The 20,530-nt window shown below is 61.7% G+C and overlaps 1 protein-coding gene across 2 annotated transcripts; it reads right to left on the bottom strand.

The window, feature by feature from the left end:
- Positions 1-41: 41 nt before the first annotated feature.
- On the bottom strand, positions 42-19,193 carry SCAMP2 (secretory carrier membrane protein 2). Of its 2 annotated transcripts, XM_051834635.2 has the most exons (10): positions 19,009-19,187; positions 9,119-9,187; positions 8,684-8,798; positions 8,140-8,249; positions 7,379-7,496; positions 6,765-6,893; positions 6,197-6,356; positions 3,635-3,736; positions 1,250-1,370; positions 42-1,167 (listed from the first exon to the last, which is right to left on the bottom strand). In XM_051834635.2, exons 1-10 carry the CDS (start codon positions 19,180-19,182, stop codon positions 1,033-1,035), a joined length of 1,233 nt encoding a protein of 410 aa, XP_051690595.1. In that variant the 5' UTR covers positions 19,183-19,187; the 3' UTR covers positions 42-1,032. The 2 variants fall into 2 exon arrangements, with proteins under 2 accessions (XP_051690595.1, XP_002722094.2); XM_002722048.5 differs by lacking the exon at positions 8,140-8,249 and having other exon boundaries at positions 8,700-8,798; positions 19,009-19,193.
- Positions 19,194-20,530: the final 1,337 nt, after the last annotated feature.

The raw sequence follows: 20,530 nt of genomic DNA, 5'->3' as shown, positions 1-20,530 counted from the left end.
AGCCCACAGGTCACCCCAAGTCCACCAGACACCGAGACCAGTGTTGTCAGAAAATCTTTATTTAAGCACAAAAATTGAGACATGACATATACATTTGTACATGGAGGAGAGAATATCAGAAGAGTTTACACAACCCTGGTGGCTGCCGCCCTCACTGGGCGCCTCGGCCAAGACGGCCCAGCCCCGGGACAGCCTCAGGGCAGCCTCGGGTCCCACAGGCAGGAGGACGAGGCGGGGAGGCAGGCCGGCCAGGCTGGCAGTCCAGGGCCGAGGCCCGCGGCCTGGGGAGGACCGGTGCTGGCACAGGCGAGTGAAGGTGACCCAGGCTCGACCCTGCGGGCCCCTCAGTCCTGCCTGGGGACGCAGCTCCTGGGGCAGGGCAGGGCAGGGCAGGGGTGGTGACGCTGAGGCTAAGGCAAAGGGCAGCTGCGCCCCAGCACCGAGAAGTCAAGGGAACGGAACGGGGCCGGGCTAACCACAGCAGAGGCAGGGCAGGACGCTGCGGGTCAGAGTCCCCGACTCCTCCCAGCACCTCTGCACGGGCACCAAGTCTTGAGAGAGAAGGGCTCGGGGAGGGCCCCCACGCAGTGGGTGCTGGGGCCTGGGGCAGCCAGGTCAGCGGCTCTGGAAGCCAGATGGTCACTCCGCGTGACCTGCGGAACAGAGCTATCCACCCACCAGCCCGGGCAGGAGGGCGGACCCTGCAGAAGACTCCAGGTGGGTGGGCCCAGGCCAGCCAGTGCCCCCCGAGCGCCAGGGAGCGCACAGCTTCAGCCCACTGAGTCCAGGGATCCGCCCGGGGCCCCGCCAAGGAGACAGACAGTTGTGTTTTTTTTCTTTTGTCTTGTGTAAAAAAGGCCCTGCCCCTCCCGCCCCTCCCCTGGTGGACGGGTCAGCCAGTCGCTCGGAAGGAGGCAGAGCCACGGCTGGACCCCCGCCGGCTGTGCCGGCCGTAACCACCGCGTAAGGCACCCACGGAAAGTGCAGCTCAGAAGGCAGGCGACAGCGAGGCTGGGCAGAGGGCACTCAGCACTAATTGCCCTGGAAGGCGCCTCGGGCCGCGGACGAGGCCGCGCCGCGCAGGGTCCTGTTGCTGAAGATGCCCTGGGAAAACTCCTCCTGGGCCTGCTGGAAGCTGGCCCCTGTCCGCCGGTACAGGGAGTGCACCTGGGGGAGAGACGCCGTGAGAAGAGCCCGCCCGCCCGCCCGCCGGGCCCACCAGAGCCAGCCCGCCCGGCCCCCGACTCACCCGCTTCAGGAGGAAGAGAGAGAGCACGGCGCAGAGCGTGAAGAAGCCGGCCACGACCATCATGATGATGGACACAGCCAGCGACTCTTGCTTCAGCGTCGACAGGGCTGCAATCCAACCACTGCACGGGGGAGAAGCCGGGGGCAGCGTGGGAGTGGGCCCGGGAGGGGCCCACACTGCCCCGCCCGTCCCCCGTGGGCACGCGGACGTGGATTCACAAGAGCCGTGACGGGAGATGTGGTGCTGCCCTCAACTGCGCTGAGGAGGGACGTGTGGCCAGGTGGCGCCCCGCCCGGTCCCCTGTCCTCCCAGCCAGCGCCCACAGCCCCCACCCTGTCATGTCCCCTCCCTGATCTCAAAAAAATGCGGGCGGGGCTGGCACTCAGGACAGACGGAGATCAGCGGAGCAGAGCTGAGCTAAACCGGCACACCTGTGGTCCAGTGCTCTTGGACAGGGCGCCCAGCGTTCAAGGGGGCAAGAACAGGCCCTTCAACAGCGGTGCTGGGACAGCCGGGGAGCCGTGTGCAGGACGGGGGCCCACGACTGTGAAACTCCCAGCAGGACACAGAGGTGGCTCCTCATGGCCTTCGATGTGGCAACACCGCGGGAGGCGGCAGAGCTCACCTGGGCAGAACCGGGCAGGGCCAGAACTCAAGCCCGTGACCAGTCACTCACGACACCAAAAACACGAGCGGCCAGAGAAAAAGAGAAACCGGATGCCATCAGGACTAGAATCTGTGCGCCAAGGACGGCATCAAGGGAAAAGAACAGAAGAAAACGACACGCAGAATGGACAAAGACTGCCTGTGATGCCGGCAATCCCATACGAGTGCCGGCCGCTCCACTTCCGACCCAGCTCCCTGCTAGTGCGCCTGGGAAAGCAGAGGAGGACAGCCCAGTGCTGGGCCTCTGCACCCACGGGGCAGACCTGGGTGGAGTTCTGAGGTCCTGGCTTTGACCTGGAAGAGCCCTGGCCATTGCAGCCATTTGGGGACTGAACCAGTGGATGGAAGATCTCTGTCTGTCTCTCTCTCTCTTTGTAACTCTGCCTTTCAAATAAATCAAGCGTAAAAGAAAAAGGAAATTTATAAGTTAGTAAGGATCTAGTATCCAAAATATATAAAGAATTTTTCAACTACAAAGAACAAATCAGCAAGAACTTGACAGACAATGCTCCAAAGACGACACACAAACTGCCAAACACACAGAAGATGCTCAGCATCGTGATTCGCTCAGGAAATGCCGATCCAGAGCGTAAGCAAACACCCGTCTCTGAGTCGGCTACAGTTTAAAAGAAGGAAGAACAAGCAGCAGCAAATCACAAGCACCAGCGAGGACACGACGAGCTACAGTCCCCACACGCTGCTGGGGGAGGAACGGCTGGGAACTCGCACAGAACCCAGGGATTCTGCTCCTAGGGACACAGCCCAAGTCGTGTCCCTCAGCTGGGACTGCAGGCAGTCTACCCACAGAAGCGGTGCGGCACTCACGCACACCCGACATGGTGCACCCTGGGACCAGCCACGCCACAGACCCGAAGGCAGGTTCCCGGCTGCCAGGGGCCTGGGGGAGTGGGTACTTCATGGGTTTGGAGTTTCCTTCTGGGTGACAAGAATGTTCCAGAACCAGACAGCGTGGTGACCGCATAACACTGCAGATGCACTGAGAGCCACAGAGCTGTACATCTTTAAAGGGTTTCTGTGGCAAATTAAACGGTCAGTCTGACGTTGTGTGTATTTTACAGTAACAGAAAAGGCAGCAGAGAGAAGTCACCGGCGGCCTTGAGAAACACGTTAGGAGGCCACGGAGCTCGGTGAGGCAGAGCCAAGCGGGGCTGGAACGGGAGCCCCTGGCTGCCGGGCCAGGGTGCACACAGCAGTGAATAATCGCATCCTCCCCATCAGGGTCTTGCCTGGCTCCCGAGTGGGGAAATCAGGTCAGTGATCAAAAGGGGCCGGATTAGCAACAGCGGGGCGAGAAGGAGGAGGGTGCCGGGGGCCAGGCCCCTCCTCACCGCTCTGGACGTCGCCAGCTCCGCTGGAGGGCCAGCACCAAAATAGTGCGGCCCTTGCAGGCCCGGGCGCCCAGCCAGGGGCCCGCCTGACCTTTCTGCAATGTTCCCTGCGCACCGGGGCAGAAGTGGACACGTCAGCCAGCCGCCGTCTGACACGAGCTGCAGCCCAGGACTGAGGAGCCACACGCTCTGAAGGGGCGGCAAGAGGCGGCCCCTGCACGGAGGCCCGAGGGCCTGTGCAGGCTCCGTCAGGCGCAACTCCAGGCAGGACACAGCCCTGCGAGCCCAGGTCACCGCAACCCCGTGCCGACCAAAGGGGCTGAGCCCCACGTCCAAGGCCCAGGTCCCTCTGGGGTCCCCCAGGTCTCACCTGTCCCCCAGGCCAGGGATGCCAACCAACTGGATGATGTAGATCCCTATTTGACAAAAAAATACAAAGAAGAAGACGAAGAAGCTGAAGGAGTTGTCGGACCTGTGGAGAGAGAGACAGGAGTCACAGGGGGCTGGGGCCGTGTTCCTCAGCACCCCATGTGATGTGACAGCTCTCCTCCCAAGGCCGGCGGGGCAGGGGGCCCCCGGGGACCCTAAGGACACGGACGTACACCACCATCAGGAAGGGTTTGCCTTGCACGCCTTCCAATTCAAGGGCCCAGGGCCTCGTGCCTTCCTCAAAGAGCTGAGAGAGCTGTGTCCTGGAGCCTAATGCTCCATATCCTGGAGTGTTTTCTTTGCATTTCGTAACAGGCAGGAAAATCCGAGGCAAGGGCATAAATCTTGAACAATAAAGAGGGTCGGGCCGGAGCCGGCAGTGTGGCGCAGATGGTCGGGCTGCTGCTCACAACGCTGTCATCTCGTATCAGAGTGCCGTTCCAGCCCCACTTGCACCACTTCCTACCCAGCTTCCTGCTATGGCCTGGGAAGGCAGCAGACGACGGCTCAAGTGCCTGGGCCCCTGCACTCCTGTGAGACCTGATGGAGCTCCAGGCTCCTGGCTTCTGCCTGGCTTAGACTTGGCCATTGCAGTCATTTGGGGAATGAACCAGAGGACAGAAGATCTCTGTCTCTCCCTCGCTCTCTGTTGATCAACAACAAACTGCAGGCCCACTTGGGAAGAAGATAGACGAGGGGTAGTGAGCGTAGACAAGACTCGGCAAGGGCCGACCCCTCCCTCTCCAGGTCCCGGCAGCCAGACACAGCGAGGGCTCAGGTCCTGCCTGCTGATCCCAGCCCTGATGGCAGAGCTCCAAGGTACAATTCCAAACCCCTGGGGGACAGGGAGGTCCATCTGCTAGCGGTCCTGGTATCTCGTCCAGTGTTGCCAGCGACTATCCTGGCACGGCATTCTCATTCCATATGCCCCCAGGCCCACAGCTTGCTTTGACTGAGGTCCTTTTCACTATCAATTTTCTTACTTTTGATTCCCAAGGGTTCAGCCCAGCTTATAAACACTGGGATCCTTTCCATCCCAGCCCCCAGCCCCTATGGTTAGGTGGAAAGACCCCCTGACAGGAGAATGGAAGGGACCACACCCTCTGCTAACCAAAGGCCAAGGATATGCTTGTGTCTTTCCAGAAAATGCGGGACAGCCCATTTGGGTACCAGCCAGAAACATCAGGCCTGCAACTGACAGCCAACCAGAACCAGCTGAACAAGACAGAGAGTCCGCCTTGTTAGCGGACGCACCTGCCCTATCATCCTACCCTGAGAAACTGCCCATAGCCACATCGCTACTACTTTATACCCCACTAGCTCTGGTCAGCCACTCGAACGGCCCACAGCCTGTGTGCGGTCACGCCATTCCTGATTACCATTGTTCCTCATTCCTACCCCTGTCTGAGCAAGCACTCTTGTGGTCTCTCGTTTTGAGCGCTGATTAGTCAATGACGGGTAAGATTCCCTGGGGGACAGGCACAGCCGCGTACGGAGACCACATGGAAACGGGGTCAACAATGGTATGGCCAAGAATCATGCCTCTCATTGCTCAAAAGTAAACGAAAAGGGGGAAATGTGGTGGAATGAGAAGGCCATGCCAAGATGGCCTCTGGCAACAGAAACTGCCTGGAAACAGGCAGTGATTGGTTAGGGCATAGACCGCCCCTTGACTGGATTGGCTGCCTTGGCTATATAAGCTGCTGTAGCAACTGAAATAAACGAGTCTGCAGGCTGCTCACCTCAGGCCTGCTTTCACCCGACTCCCGGGGTCTGTGTGGTGACTCTGCGCCTCTTGCCCCTACCACGCTCTTCCTCTCAGAAGAAATCAACCTCAACAATCCAGGTATTGGTGCTGAGTTGGATGCACAAGGCCCTGTGGAGTGTAACTGTGCCTGGAGACAGCACTGAGCACCTGCTCCCCCTGGTCCCCCATAAAGAGATCCCTCCTCCCTGCAGTGACTGACACACCACAGCCCTGGCCAGACTGGGAGCAGCAAGACTAAGTCAGGGTTAGGGTCAGGGTTAGGTTCCTGCTCCCTCCTTTGGTCTCCTGTGCCTAGTTCAAAGACATGGGGGGTTAAACTGCCGCCTGCAACGCTGGAATCCCATGTGAGCACTGGTTCAAGTCCCAGCTGTTCCACTTATGATTCAGCTCCCTGCTGATGCGTCTGGGAAAGCAGCAGAAGACGATTCAAGTGCTTGGGCTCCTGCACCCACACGCGAGACCTGGATGAAGCCCCTGGCTTTAGCTTGGCCCAGCCCTGGCCATTGTGGCCATTTGGGGAGTGAACTAGCGGATGGAAACTCTCTCTCTCTCTCTGTCTCTCCTTTTCTCTCTGTAACTCTGCCTTTCAAACAATAAATAAATCTTTAAAAAACAAACCCAACCAAACAAAAGAACCCAGAGACAGCACAGGTACAGCTGAGGGCGATGCTGACCCCTGTCTGTGCTGCTCCAAGACGGATGAGGCCCAGGACGCACGGCCCATGCCACACTCACCTAAAGGCCTTATAGATGGGTCGGTACCAGCACAGGAAGGCACAGGGGGTGAAGATGAGGAACCACAGGATGGAGAGGCCGAAGTCCACGCCCTTGGAGCTGTCGCCCGAGAACCAGGCCAGGCAGGCGAGCAGGTTCAGAAACAGAGTCACCGAGTGCACTGGGAAGGGTGGGAGAGACACTTGGCCCCAGTGGCCGAAGGAGGCCCCAGCAGCTGGGCCGTGGGCAGCGTGGAGGCAGCACAGGGCTGGGTCTGCTCCCAGGCAGTGCTAGCCCCTTCCCAGGAGGCTGACCACTGGGCAATGAAGTCTGTGTTAGCAACTCTCCTCCCAGGGCCTGCATGGCCCCCTGAGCACCACACAGGGAGTGCTTCCCTTGGCCCTTGGAGCCGGGGCTCACCGATGGGAGGTTGTCACCTACGGGGGCCTTCAGGGCCATGAGCTCCGCAGGCACCAGTCTCAGCTGTCTCACCCTGCCCGCCCCTGTCGAGGAGGGTCCCAGACAGGGGCACCCGTGGGCAGGAGGCAGTGCCCGCTGCGAGGAGGGGAGCCACCGGCTCGACACTCACACATCCAGAGGTAGTAGAGCATCCTGCATATCCGCTGGTAGTCGGCAGGGATCTCTGTGGAGAAGTCCTGATAGAAGCACGGCCTGACCGGGCACCAGGAAGGCAGGGGCGGCCAGTTGTTCTCTCTCACTGTGCGGACAGAACAAGGAAGGGCGGGTGAGGGCCCAGCCTCAGCAGCAGCCGCAAGGTGTACCCGGCCGGCCCAAGGCAGACAGTACCCCGCCCCCGTGCCGCCTTGGTCTTCTCAGAGCATTGGGTGGGCTGGGAGAGCGCTCACTCCAAGGCCATGGGCTCTAAATACTGGGACGCACAGAGCCTGCCCGCCTCGGGGATTACTCCACTAACCACCAGCCCCTGGCACGACAACCAGGCCCTACTCACGAGCAAGGGGCTAGGGTCAACCAGAGACCCCACGCTATCCCAGAAGACAAGGATTCAGAGCTGGGGGGTGCGGGAACCACCTACGCCCACCAGGCTCCACCTTCCAGCCGACCACGCTCCTCGCCTCTGAGCTGCCCAGGAGCCTGCAGTGCCCCAAGGCTGCCCCGGGAAGGCGGCGGCTCAGACCCCCGTCCTGTGCCAGGCAGGGTGGCCAGGGGCAGCAGCCCCCTTACCGTGCAGGTTGGCCACCGTGTTCTGCAGCTCTCGCTCCTTGCGGTCCAGCTCGGCAGCCTTCCTGTCCAGTTCCTCCTGCTGCCGGAGCAGGCCTGCCTGGGCTGCAGAAGCCACGGCCTGGAAAGGACGGGATGGGCGGGGGGAGGTGACCGGACACAGGAGACACAGGAGCAGGGTCAGCCCAGGCGGGCAGGCAGGGGCGCCCGGCAGTCCCACAGAGGCCAGCGGACCAGGCCCTGCTGTTCCCACAGGATCTCAGCCCCTCAGCCATCCCCAGGGCGTCCCTCTCCCCTCAGCCTTAAGCCTGAGGGAGGGGCCTATCCCCCATGGATCCCCTGCTCCCCACACTGGAGTCCAGGCAGAATCCAGTCACAGTGACCTCCGGGGGTCCGAGCAAAGAGGAAACGAACTCACAAGTGAGTAACTCACAGCCAGAGACCCAGAGAGGCCAGAGCCCGGAGGGCATGCGAAGTGGCCGACCCTGTGCACCGCGCCTCAGGGTCGGGAGCAAGGGGGCAACCCGCCCCTACCCCCCAGGAGCTGCCCAGGTCTGCCAGACCTCAGCCGGTCACCCCAGCCGGGACCGGCCCTGCGCCGCCTGGCTTTCACGGCACGCCCTATCCAGGCTTTCTCTCCTCCGAGTGAGGGGCTCAAGGGCCCCACCCAGCACCTGCCCCTGCCTGCCACTGTCACTGCTCGGGCCAGAGCAGACATCAAGCCAGAGTTCTAGGGCCCTCCTGCTCACCTAGACTCGGCCTACCCGCGGCAGCTTCCGCATGCAGCTGTCCCTGAGCGCGCTATCTCCTGCCAGCAGCATCTGCCCTGAGAGCTGGCCCACCACCAGGAGCCGTGCAGGCAGGAACCTGCCGCCTGTCTAAGCCGGAGCCGCATCACACCCTCCACCGTGGGCCGCGCTCGCAGGCCAGCGAGCAGTGTGGGGCAGGGCACAGGCATCAGGGCAGAGTGTTGGGCGCAGAGCACACAGGAGTCCCCGTATTTGTGTGGGGACCCAGGGAGACAGGAAGGCAGGAGGGATAAATGAAGTCAAGGGGAGGGAGACTCTTGGCCCTGGGCAGGAGACCCGGGCAGGCCCGGAGCACCCCGCAGGCCAGACGCTCTGAGTTTACCAAGAGCCGCGCCTGGCGCTGGTAGGGGGTGGGGAGGGCTGAGGACATCAGAGGGGAGGGCAGCTCCTCCCTCGCAAGCAACAGTTCCAAATGTGACAGCAAGAGGGCCTGGGAGGGAGAGGCAAGAGGGCTCTGCTGGGCCCCAGGAGATTCCCTCCTGCACAGGAGCCCCGGGACCCCCTGCCCACCATACCTGGGGCGTTGGCTGGGTTGGTTCCACCGAGGGCTGGAGAACCGCTGGCTGCGAGGGCCCAGGAAGCGGCGCGACAGGAACCGTTGTCGCCGCATTTGTCTGCGTGGGATGGATCCAAAGGAGGGAAGAGAGTGGCAAACCCATGGCACGCGACTGGTCCCTGCATGCGGGGAAGGGGTGCTCCCTCTACAGCTCCCTGGCCAGGAGCCCCGGGTTCAGGTGACATCCCTGGCCTCACGGGAGCCGGAGCTCTCGGGCACAGGCCTGACTTCGGCAGGGGCCTCCGGTCCCAGATCCCGAGGGAGAACCTTTGGGGACCACCCTGAGTGCACAGGAGAACTCGCTGCCCGGGGCTCTGCAGGCTCCGCACCCTGGGGACCCCAGCACCAGCTGGAGAAGCACAGAAGGTGGGCACCAACCTCGGAGAAGGGGTTGAATTCAGCCAGGCCACCCTGTGTGGCATTGGTCAGCTGGGTCACGGAGGGGTCCTGGGAGGGGAAAGAGAAGCGTTAGTCACGGAGAGAGGGGAGGCACTGGGGACCCCCGGCTCAGGTGCGGCCTCTGCCTCTCTCTCCCTTCCTGGAGAGGCCCCGCCACCCGCCAGGTTCACAGTGGTCGCGGTGCTGGCTCCAGGAGGGCAGAGCCCGACTCCACTCTCAGCCTTCTGCTGCTGTGTGATTCACTGGTCCACTGAAAGCACCCATTCCTGTTCTGTGTAAAGGCTGGTGAAGGTTCTAGAACACAACACGCTGCTAGCGCGGACTTGATTAAATCAGACATGCTTGCTGGGAGCAGGGACAGGAAAACGTTTTTGATTGTTGTTTTTGGATTCTCTTCAAAAACTACAAAAATGTCCTCAGAATACAGCCTTATCCAAGTTTTCCCATCTGACCTCTGCCCAAGGCTCTTGCCATCTCTTAGCCCAATGGGCCCCCTGCTGCTCTGGGTGGGTCTGTCCTCACCTGACCCCCACCCAGCAGGACACCCCCCCCCCGACACACACACCCACACCCTCCCCTACTACACAACAGGTGAGGGCACAGGTGCAGCTATAGCCACACCCAGCCTGAGGGACACCTGAGAGGGCCGAGGGCCACCAGGTCCAGACACAGAGACACAGACACACACAGAGACACACACAGACACCTGTCTCCCCTCCGGGGTCAGTGTCGGCACACACACGGACACAGACACACACCACACACACACAGAGACACACAGACACCTGTCTCCCCTCCAGGGTCAGTGTCGGCACACGGACACAGACACACACCACACACACAGACACACACCACACACACAGACACACACCACACACACACAGGCACACAGACACACACACCGCACACACACACACACACACACAGACACACACCCACACAGACACACACCACACACACACACAGAGACACACAGACACCCCGTCTCCCCTCCAGGGTCAGTGTCAGCACACACATGGACACAGACACACACCCACACAGACACACCACACACACACACACAGAGACACACAGACACCCCGTCTCCCCTCCAGGGTCAGTGTCGGCACACACAGGGACACAGACACACACCACACACAGACACACACCACACACACACACACACACACACAGACACCCCGTCTCCCCTCCAGGGTCAGTGTCGGCACACACAGGGACACAGACACACACCACACACACAGACACACACAGATACACACCACACACACAGAGACACACACCACACACACACACACACACCCCGTCTCCCCTCCAGGGTCAGTGTCGGCACACACAGGGACACAGACACACACCCACACAGACACACACCACACACACACACACACACACACAGACACCCCGTCTCCCCTCCAGGGTCAGTGTCGGCACACACAGGGACACAGACACACACCCACACAGACACACACCACACACACAGACACCCCGTCTCCCCTCCAGGGTCAGTGTCGGCACACACAGGGACACAGACACACACCACACACCCCTCCTCCCCCACCTCCTCCCACCCTCCATCTTCAGGCCCAGTCTCGCCTCCTCCACGGAGCCTCTCTAGACCCAGCCCTTCATCACAGGCTGACGGCCGACGCTGAGACGGCCTGGCGGGTCTGCCGAGCTGCCTGGCGGCTCCTCCAGCTTTTCCACACACCTCTGTCTCCTAGAGGGCGAGGCTGCGTCCCACTGTCCCTGGCACACTGCCTGAACTCGCTCTCTGGGTCTGGCCAGCCCTCCCTCCGCAGTCCCCATCCCACCCTCCTCTGCTCCAAACACGATGGCTGTCTGCCCAGGTGGCTCTTGCAACTTGCACAGAGTGAGAAGGGAGGTTTGGGAGACACGCGATGCTGGAGAACCGGCCTGCAGTACTTCACGCCTGGGTGGCTGTGGTTTTGCAGAGGCCCTGGTCTCTTGCAGGATCCGGGGCTCAGAAACTGTTCCCCTTTCTGATGTGTGTGCTGGCCACACCTGAGAGGTGAGCCAAAGACAAGCAGCTCAGAGTCACCTCCCAAGGGATGGTTACTCGAGTCCGAGCACACAGGACCAGGGACGAGAGGCCGGCTCTGGTGCCAGTTTCAGGTGCTGGCACGCACACCTGGCCAAGGCACGCACGCTCAGCACCACGAAGGCACCATTCCCTTCACCCCAGCAGCCCGAGGGGCCCTGGGGGTGCCGTGGGCGTTGGCCCGGACTCACAGTGAACATCTGCATCTCCTACTGCACCCCACCCACCCCGTGCTTGGTGAAGGCCTGAGGCAGAGCCCACCTTGGTCAACAGTGCTCGCAGCAGGGCCTCACTTTCCCAGGAGCACCGCCCAAATGCCAGGGCACGGAGAAAAGGGCGCTCCCGCAGGACAGCCCAGGGGCCCGGAGGCACCCTGCCTGGGCAGAGGAGCTGCAAACGCCAAGGTGTCGGCCACGTCACCTCTCACCAGACCTGGGCTCTGTCTCAAAGCTGTGGCAGCTCAAGAGACGCTGAGGCCTGGCCAGAGAGGGAGGGAGGTGGAGGAACGGAGGTGGGGACTCGACACCGACTCACCTGGCAACCGTACAGAACTGGCCCGTGTGGAGTCATCCAAAGACGAGGGCCCACCGCTCTCTCTGACCCTCAGACCTCTGGAGATTTCTGCCCACTGCCCTAAAGACCCACTGTCCACATCTACCCAACTGCTCCACCCTGCACCCAGATGGTACTAGTTACTTTTTTTGAAAAATTTATTTGACAGGTAGTTAGACAGTGAGAGAGAGAGAAAGGTCTTCCTTCCATTGGTCACTCCCCAAATGGCTGCCATGGCGGAGCTGCGACAATCTGAAGCCAGGAGCCGGGTGCCTCCTCCTGGTCTCCCACGCGGGTGCAGGGCCCAAGCACCTGGGCCATCCTCCACTGCCTTCCTGGGCCACAGCAGAGAGCTGGACTGGAAGAGAAGCAACCGGGACAGAACCGGCGCCCACATGGAATGCCGGCGCCACAGGCAGAGGATTAACCTAGTGTGCCATGGCGCCATGGCGCCAGCCCCTGGTACTAGTTACTTTTTAAGATTTATTTATTTATTTATTCTAAAGGTAGACTGGCAGGGAGGGGGGCTGAGAGAGAGAGAGAGGAGGGTGTTTGTTGGTTCAATCCCCAAATGCCTGCAATAGCTGGGGCTGGGCCAGGCCAAAGCCAGAAGCAGAAATTCCACCTGGATCTCGCATATGGGTGCCAGGAACTCAACCACCCGGGGCCTCACCCCTGCCTCCCAGGATGTGCGTTAGCAGGAAGGGGTTGGAAGAGGTGCCCGGTGTGCCTGGGGCACGGGGGAGGGGCAGCTGTCCAGCAGCCTGAGCAGAGGTGGGGACTAGGCCCAGTGTGTCTGGGGCACGGGGGAGGGGCAGCTGTCCAGCGGCCTGAGCAGAGGTGGGGACTAGGCCCAGTGTGTCTGGGGCACGGGGAGGGGGGCAGCTGTCCAGCGGCCTGAGCAGAGGTGGGACTAGGCCCAGTGTGTCTGCGGCACAGGGGAGGAGCAGCTGTCCAGCAGCCTGAGCAGAGGTGGGACTAGGCCCAGTGTGTCTGGGGCACGGGGGTTGGGGGGCTGGGGGGGGCAGCTGTCCAGCGGCCTGAGCAGAGGTGGGACTAGGCCCGGTGCGTCTGGGGCACGGGGCGGGGGGCAGGGGGGCAGCTGTCCAGCGGCCTGAGCAGAGGTGGGACTAGGCCCGGTGCGTCTGGGGCACGGGTGGGGTGGGGGTGGGGTGGGGCAGCTGTCCAGCGGCTTGGCAAGCAAAGCTGCTTGTGTCAGCCCCCAGGGCAGTGGCTGAGCCGAAAGGCCCTAGGCCTGTCTGTCTCCAGGGACAAAGGATGGTAAGCTCGGGAGGGGAAGCACCCCAAAGCCTGACACACAGCAGCCCGCCCCAGGGGGTGACTGACAAGGACCCCTTCCTAGAACACTGTCAACACGGCTGACTGCTGGAGGAGTGCCAGCTCCACGCCGAGGCACACACACAGTCAAGGGCACTGGGCTGCTTTCCACTCACTGGGCACTGCCTCTGAAGTGGGTCAGAGTCAAGGCCACGTTTCACCTGCAAGGCAGAAGTAACCTGAAACCCGCTCCGTGCCGCCCTGGCCGGCTGAGGCCCTCGACTGAAGTCTGCTCAGTTCTTCCTACTCGGAAGGCAGAGGTGTGAGGAACAGCCCTCGGCCTCTGGAGACCACGGCATGGCGGCTGAGACAAGTGGACACACTCCCAGGGGGGCCAGGGCCCAGAGCAGGGGCAGCCTGACGACGGGGGAAGGGGACCGCAGAGGGAAAGCAAGGAGGCAGCAGGCCCACCACGCTCCAGGACAGCGAGCGCCTCCGTGGGAGGGAACAGCCTGGCAGGGGGCCATCTCTGTAGCTCTGTCTGTCTTCCACATAGAATAAATCAATCTTAAAATACATATAAATATATATAATGCATACATATATCAGCATATACATAAATGGGCAACAGTTTGAGTCTCCGTTGCTCCACTTCCAATCCAGCTCCCTGCTAATGCACCTGGGAAAGCAGTGGAAGATGGTCCAAGTCCTTGGGCCCCTGCACCCGTGTGGGAGACCTGGAAGAAGTTCCCGGCTCCTGGCTTCAGTCTGGCCCAGCTCCAGCTGTTGTGGCCATTTGTGGAGTGAACCAACAGATGGAAGACCTCTCTCTCTCTCTCTCTCTCTCTGTCTCTGTCTCTCCTAATCTCTCTGTAGCTCTTTCAAACAAAATAAATAACTTTAAAAAAAAAAGACAAGACCCAGGCTTGCCAGGCCTGGGCTTTCTTCCCACATCTCACAGTCCTAACCTGCCTGAGCCTCTGCACCTGCTCCTTGCTTTCCCATCCTGCTCCACCCGGCCTCCTTTGGGCTTCTGGCTTTGTCCTGGACCAGGCCTGGACATTGTGGGCATCTGTGGGTGAACCATCACCCCTCTCTCTCTGTCTCATAAATTAAAAAAAAAAAAAAGTCATGGCTATGAAGACAGTGCGGCAATACAGCAAAGGCTCTGTTGTATATAAATACCAAAACACAGTTCTAGAAACAGGGAGGCAGGAGCCACAGGCACAAAGGCACGGAATCTTCACAAAGAACTTGCCTGTGCGTATGCCCAGGGAGCGGAGGGGCCCAGGAGTGCCAGGGAACTGGTGGGAAGAGGGCAGGGCAGGCACCGAAGGAACTTGGACTTGACCCTAAGGCAGTGAGGACTGGGGATCTGCCAGTGGGTGAGGCGCGTGGCAGGGGGTGGGAGAAGAGGATGGCAGAGGATGGGATGACCTGAGTGACAGGGGATGGACAAGAGGGGAGGGACTCCAGAGGCCTCGGAGCTCTGTGCTGGTCAGCGGACGACGTAGGGCAGGGCTGCACAGGGAAGGGAAAGGAAGGGAAGGGGCAGACCAGCACCAACCAAGGCAGAGACCCTGGGAGAGGACGAGCGGGTTCTTCAGGAATGAAGGGGAACACGGGCTCCAGGGATGCCTGGCAAGGCCCGGCTGGGAGCCGGGGATACTGACACCCAGGACTGGAGGGCTGCTGTGAGGCCAGGGGTGCAGGAGAGGACGGCGCGAGGACAGAACGCCGGGTCCTCCCAGATGCAGGAGATGGGGAAGGCGGGCCGAGGTGGGCGAGCACTACCAAGGCAGGGACAACTGTAAGAGAGACTGGCCAAACAAGCCGCACCCCGGGCTCACAGCTCCCCAGGAGACCTCAGAACCTGGGAGTGAGCGGGTGCCCGGGCTGCGGGGTCACAGCACGCGGGAGCGGCGCTGGTTGCTCCACAGGAGACACCCTGTCTCCCTGTCTGCCAGGCCCTCTCTGCCCAGGGCGCTGCCCGCCCTCCCGCGATCCCCACCCGGGCTGTGCTGTCAGCGTCCGTGCCAGTGCCCTGGCAGGCACTGACCGTGTGCTCTGCTCGTCTGCCTCGCTCTCCTGCACAGGCCTGCGCACAGCGGGCCTCAGCGAAGTGCACGCACGTGTGAGCGTCTCCAGGGACACCTGATGCGTGAGCCACACCCTGCCAGCGTGCACGGTGCTTTTCTCCGAGCGAGTCCCAGGTGCCTCCTGTCTGTCCCGGTTGGATATCACCATTCCCTGAACACAGGACCGTCCCATGCCCAGCACCTCCAAAGAAAACAAGTGTAGGCTCGAAGTTCACCCGTGTCTGGCCACGCTCCAGTGCCAGCCATCGCGGCAGGAGCAGCCCCGTCCCGGCCGTGCCTGGGGTCGGGGTTGAGCTGTGAGAGCCTTGCCGTCTGCAGACGCCGAGGTGCACTGCCCCTGTCTCCGCTGGTTCTGACAAGTCCAACGCGGCAGTGGGGCTAGGCTGCAGCCCAGTCTTCAGTGTGTGTGCGGGGAACTTTGTGTAACTCTGTTCACACCCAAATCACGTTTCTCCTCCCACAGGACAGAAACGTTCCCAGTCCCTGGGCAGCAGCCACAGCACTGAGGTTATCTTTCCAGTGCAAGGTGGCGGCGCGATCGGGTGGGAGCGGACAACAGCGGGCACTGAATCCTCGCTGCGCACCAGCACCTGGCCCAGCCGGCTCCTGGCGTTCAAAGCTGTCGGGCCGCGTGACCGGCAGCAGTGCCACGGGGAAAACAGCGCTGGCTTCCGCCAGGGAGGTCTGACCTCAGCAGACTGCCGAAAAATGAACCGGACAGCACTTCCCTTAGCTTTCTGCCTCCTCCCTGCCTGAGGAGGCTTAGTGGGGTACCCAGCAGGCACAGGGCAGACGCACCCTAACAAACAGGAATCAGGGTGTGCCGGGAGGTTGTGAAATGGCCAACGCTTGGAGTGCGGCTTCCTGCTTCCTTCTAGGAGTTGCTGCTCCCTGGGGACCCGACGTCCCACTCACAGCTCTTACTGCACAGGAAGGTTTCTAAAAACCCCAACCAGAATGGCATGCAAGGAGGAGGTGGTAAAAGCCCATGTCCACACTGCGGGGTTGGGGTAGGCGAGCAGGGGCTTGAGGAAGCACAGGGGTGAGGAAGTCGACCCACTGGACGGTCCCACAACGTTACCAGGGTGAGAGAAATGGGGCTCCATGGTTGGGTGACTCAGAAATGCTGGGTCAGAGAAAGCCGAGCGAACGCTTTTGCTGGGGCACTGTTCAAAGCCTTTAACCAGCCCGAGGCTCGTGCAGGGACGTGGCACAGGGCCCACAGAACGCTGGGCGCGCTCAGGACTGGCGTGACCGACGGCAGGACACACGCGGCTGCAAGGCCCTGTCTCGAAAAGCAGACTGGCACGAGCCCTTCCTCTCACTGGGAAGAAGCAGCTAGGACCAGTCTGTACCTTCGCCACTGCCAGCACTCTGACTTCAGAATGGCGACGGCAGCCAGGGCGACGCTGCTACATTCTCTCCTCTCCACAGAGAAGCAACCCCAAGGCTGTCCAGCAGCAGAGTCTCCGCCCAGCAGCTGAGACGCCACACCCCTCAGCAGACTGCCTGGGTCCCTGCCTGGCTCCTGCTCCTGACTCCACTCCCTGTTTAATGCAGACTCTGGGAGGCAGACGATGGCTCACGTAACTGCAGTGAGAGACCCTGGATGGAGCTCCTGGCTCCTGGCTTTGGCTTGGCCCGGCCCTGGCTGTTGCGGGCCTTTGGGAGTGACCCGGTGGGTGTGAACTCCCTCTTGCTCACTCTGCCTCTTACATAAATAAAATACAAACAGATAAGTAGAGCAGCACTGCCCTGGAAACGCGACCCAGGTCCGGGCCCTTCAGGCTGCTGGTCAGGTGACTCTGGCCTGCCCCATGGCCACTCGGGTTGGGTCTCCTCGCCTCTACACTGGAGGGGTTGGGAGTAGATTTCTGAGAACGGTCCCGGCTCCAGCAGTCAACCACGGGCTCTGAGCCCTCGGCACACCCTGATCATCAACCCTAACGTGGGTGACGGAAGCCGACGAGGTGCGCAAGTTCAAGTCTGCCACTTCCCCAGCTGCTCTCCTGAGTTCGGCGCCAACACCCTGAGTACATGAAGCTGGGCTCACACCCAGCCTGGGAAGCAGGCCCCTCCCTCTAAAGGGAAAGGGCTGGGGAGGGCGCACACCTAAAGCTGCTTCTCTGCAGGGGGAAAGACCCCGCGACCAGAGGAGGGGGAGGGGGAGGGGGAGGGGGAGGGGGAGGGGGAGGGGGAGGGGGGAGGAGGGGGAGGGGGAGGGGGGAGGAGGGGCCCGGCAGCTCCGCATTCCCCACCAGATGCAGCCGGTTTCCGGGACCACAGCTGCTTCCTGTCCTGCATATCCTGGGGTTGTCTGATGGACAGACCGTCTGGCCTGAATGCAGAAGTTACTTCCACCACAGCCTGCACAATCATTGCTGGGCGGGAGATGTGGTCTGCGACCTTCAGGGAGCTATTAATACACGCTGCCTCGCCCACTGCCTGCACCCAAGAAAGCTCTCTGGACAGCTGATCGCTCTCCTGTCGGCAAGGGCACCTGCCCCACTTCTGCACACGGGCCAGACGGGGGCGGGGGGCTGCACACCAACTCCAGCACCACACAACAGCTCTGTAAGTAAGAGGAAAATGCACGCGCTCATTCGTAACAGAGAGGCGGCTGTGTGCCTGCACCAGGGACGGGCGAGGCCTTGGGAAGGCTCCATCAGGAAGTCAGGAAGCATCAAGCTACCAGGAGGAGGCTCAGCACTGCCCGATGCTAAAGGAACAAGCTACCGAAATCCGCCCTGAGGGCTCCTGCTGGCCAAGTCACCTGGACACCCAGCAAGCAGCACACAATTTCCAGGCTCCTGACTCCACGTCCCCTCCGCCTCGGCGCTGACCCTGGGAGGGCCTCAGGTGGGAAAGCTCACTGCCAGTCACAGGGCCTCTCCGAGCGCTTGCCCGACACCGGCAGGGAGCGCGGGAGCTGCCCAGGATGCGCCCGGCGACCCCGGGCAGGGCCCACCCACCAGCCAGCACGGGCGCACTTCCCCAGAACGGGGCTTGCCCACGCACAGAGCTCTGGGCCTCACAGGACTGCCAGCTCTTCACCAACAGGGGAAAACAAACACCCTTCTGCCCGCTGCGCCAAGGCAGGGGAGTTTTGGCTTTTAGGAGGAAGGCTGCTTCCTCCTTGACTGTTCAAAGGTCAGGCTAGCCCGGAGTCACCGCGTCTCAGCTGCCCCGCCATCACACACAGGTCCACCAGGCCAGCGTCCCTGTGCTTACAGGAATTCACCTCCTCCCTCCCTCCCTCAGCTCTCTTATCTAGTCAAAACCCGCTTGAAACCAGACCCACGGCCACGGCGTGGGATTCTAAGACCCAAGGCCATTTTGCAGCTTGGACCAGTCCCCCACCCCTTCCCCTGGTAACCTCAGGCGCTCTCCTGTTCTCTATACGCTACTTTGGCTGCTGGTGACCGGCAGCCGGGGATGTCCTGGGCTTTCCCCGTATCTCCCATCCCTCGCTAGGGTGCTGTCACTCTGTCTCCAAAAGTGGCTCATGACAGGTGTCCTCCCAAGACGGTGGGAACGTGATAGCCACACCTGGCTTCTCTCCCTGACGCTAGGGCATCTCCCCAAGGGTCCGCCTAGGCCCGCTCCAGGCCTCTTCCCCAGCAATGCCCAGTTAGAGGGGCTACATCCCCCCGAGACTGCAAAGATCCCGCCTTCTCAGCCTAGAGCGCCCCGCCCCCTCCTCAGTGCCACCTGCTGCTACTCCCGCCCTCCAGACGCTACGATAGGCCAGCGCTCAGAGCCCGCTCTCCCATTGGGCAGGTGGCCCGTCCCTCCTACGCCACGTCTCCGGGCTGCGGTGAAAGAGGCCCGGGCGGAGGCCCTTGGCCCTCTAGAGATTTGTGAGTCGGAGTCGGGGGCTCTACCTGGAAGGGATTTACGTCCACTGGGTCCGCGAAGGGGTTGGTGTCGAAGGCCGACATGGCGGTCGGGGGCCGGCAGGCGAGCTCCGCGAGCGCTGCTGCCTCCGGGCACACAGACCCAGCGGCGCTCTGAGCAGACCCTTCACTTCCGGGAGCGAGGCAACCGTTCTGGCGCATGCGCAGCGCCCTCCCCGAGGGGCGCGGCCTCGTGACGTCACAGAGATGCGTCCCGCCCTCTGCCCGGCCCACTGGACAGCTCGGGTCGGCCACCCGCTTCCATCCTGCGCTTTCGTCTGTCTGGCCGCGCTTTGGGGGTCCCAAATGCCTCTTCCAAGTGATACGGCCCCTCTCCCCCCACGGCAACTTTGTGTTCTGACGTAAATTCTTTCCCACGGGTCCCGGGGCGGGGACGGAGGGGTTCTCGCCAGAAGTGAGCTCAGACGAGTGCGCGTCCCCCCGCCCCCATGCCCCCCCCCACGACAAGTTTTGTCCTTTTGGGGCCCCACAGGGTGGGACTTGAAGGTGGGCCTCAAGGGAGCTTGGGAGCCGTTCGTGTTTCCTCTGCAGCACGGGGTCCAGCCGCTGACCAGTGGCCGCAATGGCCGGAGCTGGGCCGTTCTGAAGCCAGGAGCCGGGAGCTTCTTCCAGGTCTCCCACGCAGGTGCAGGTGCCCAAGGACTTGGGCCATCTTCTTCTGCTTTCCCAGGCCATAGCAGAGAGCTGGATCAGAAGTGGAGCAGCTGGGACTTGAACCAGCGCCCATATGGGGATGCCGGCCCTGCAGGCGGTGGCTTAGCCTTCTACACCACTGTGCTGCCCTCCATTTTTAATATTTGTTTATTTGAAAGGCAGAGATCAGTCTTCCACCTGCAGGTTCACTGCACAAATGGCTGCCAGTAGCTGAGGCTGGGCCGGGCTGAAGTCAGAAGCCAGGAACTCTGTCTGTGTGTCCCACGTGGATGGCCAGGGCTCTAGTCTTTGAGCCCTCAGAACCGCTTCCCAGGGAAGTTATCAGCAAGCTGGATTGGGAGCAGAGCCGTTGGGACTGGGGCCGGCGCTCTGCTACGGGATTGTAGCCTCTCACGCAGCGGCTTCTGCCCCGCAACTTCTTGTATTTGAGGGCAGAGAAACAGGGCTCCCATCCGCTGGTTCACTCCCCAGACACCCACAATGGCAGGGCTGGGCTGGAACCAGAGCCCAAAACCAGGAATTGAATCCAGGTCTCCCGTGCGGCTGGCAGGGAACCAACTACTTAAGCCATCATCCTCCGCCTCCCAGGGTTCCCATTCGCAGGAGGCTGGACCCAGGCCCTCCAGCAGCAGATGCAGGCGCCCTAACCGACACAGCACCCCGACACCGGGGTGTCCCCAGCACCAAGCAGACGCCTCCTCTGGGTGTCTGCGGTTGCTGATTGGTGCCCTGCCATCCAGTTCAGTCCAGTCCGACACTGGCTGGGGATGCCGTCAGAGCCCACAGTCCCACAGAACCGCTCCCGGTCCTGCGTTCCGCTGCCAGTCACAAGCCC

Source organism: Oryctolagus cuniculus, chromosome 12 (genome assembly GCF_964237555.1).
Source record: "Oryctolagus cuniculus chromosome 12, mOryCun1.1, whole genome shotgun sequence".
Taxonomy (NCBI): Eukaryota; Metazoa; Chordata; class Mammalia; order Lagomorpha; family Leporidae; genus Oryctolagus; species Oryctolagus cuniculus.
Note: the sequence above shows the minus strand (reverse complement) of the source record. Positions and strands in the feature narration are given on the sequence as shown.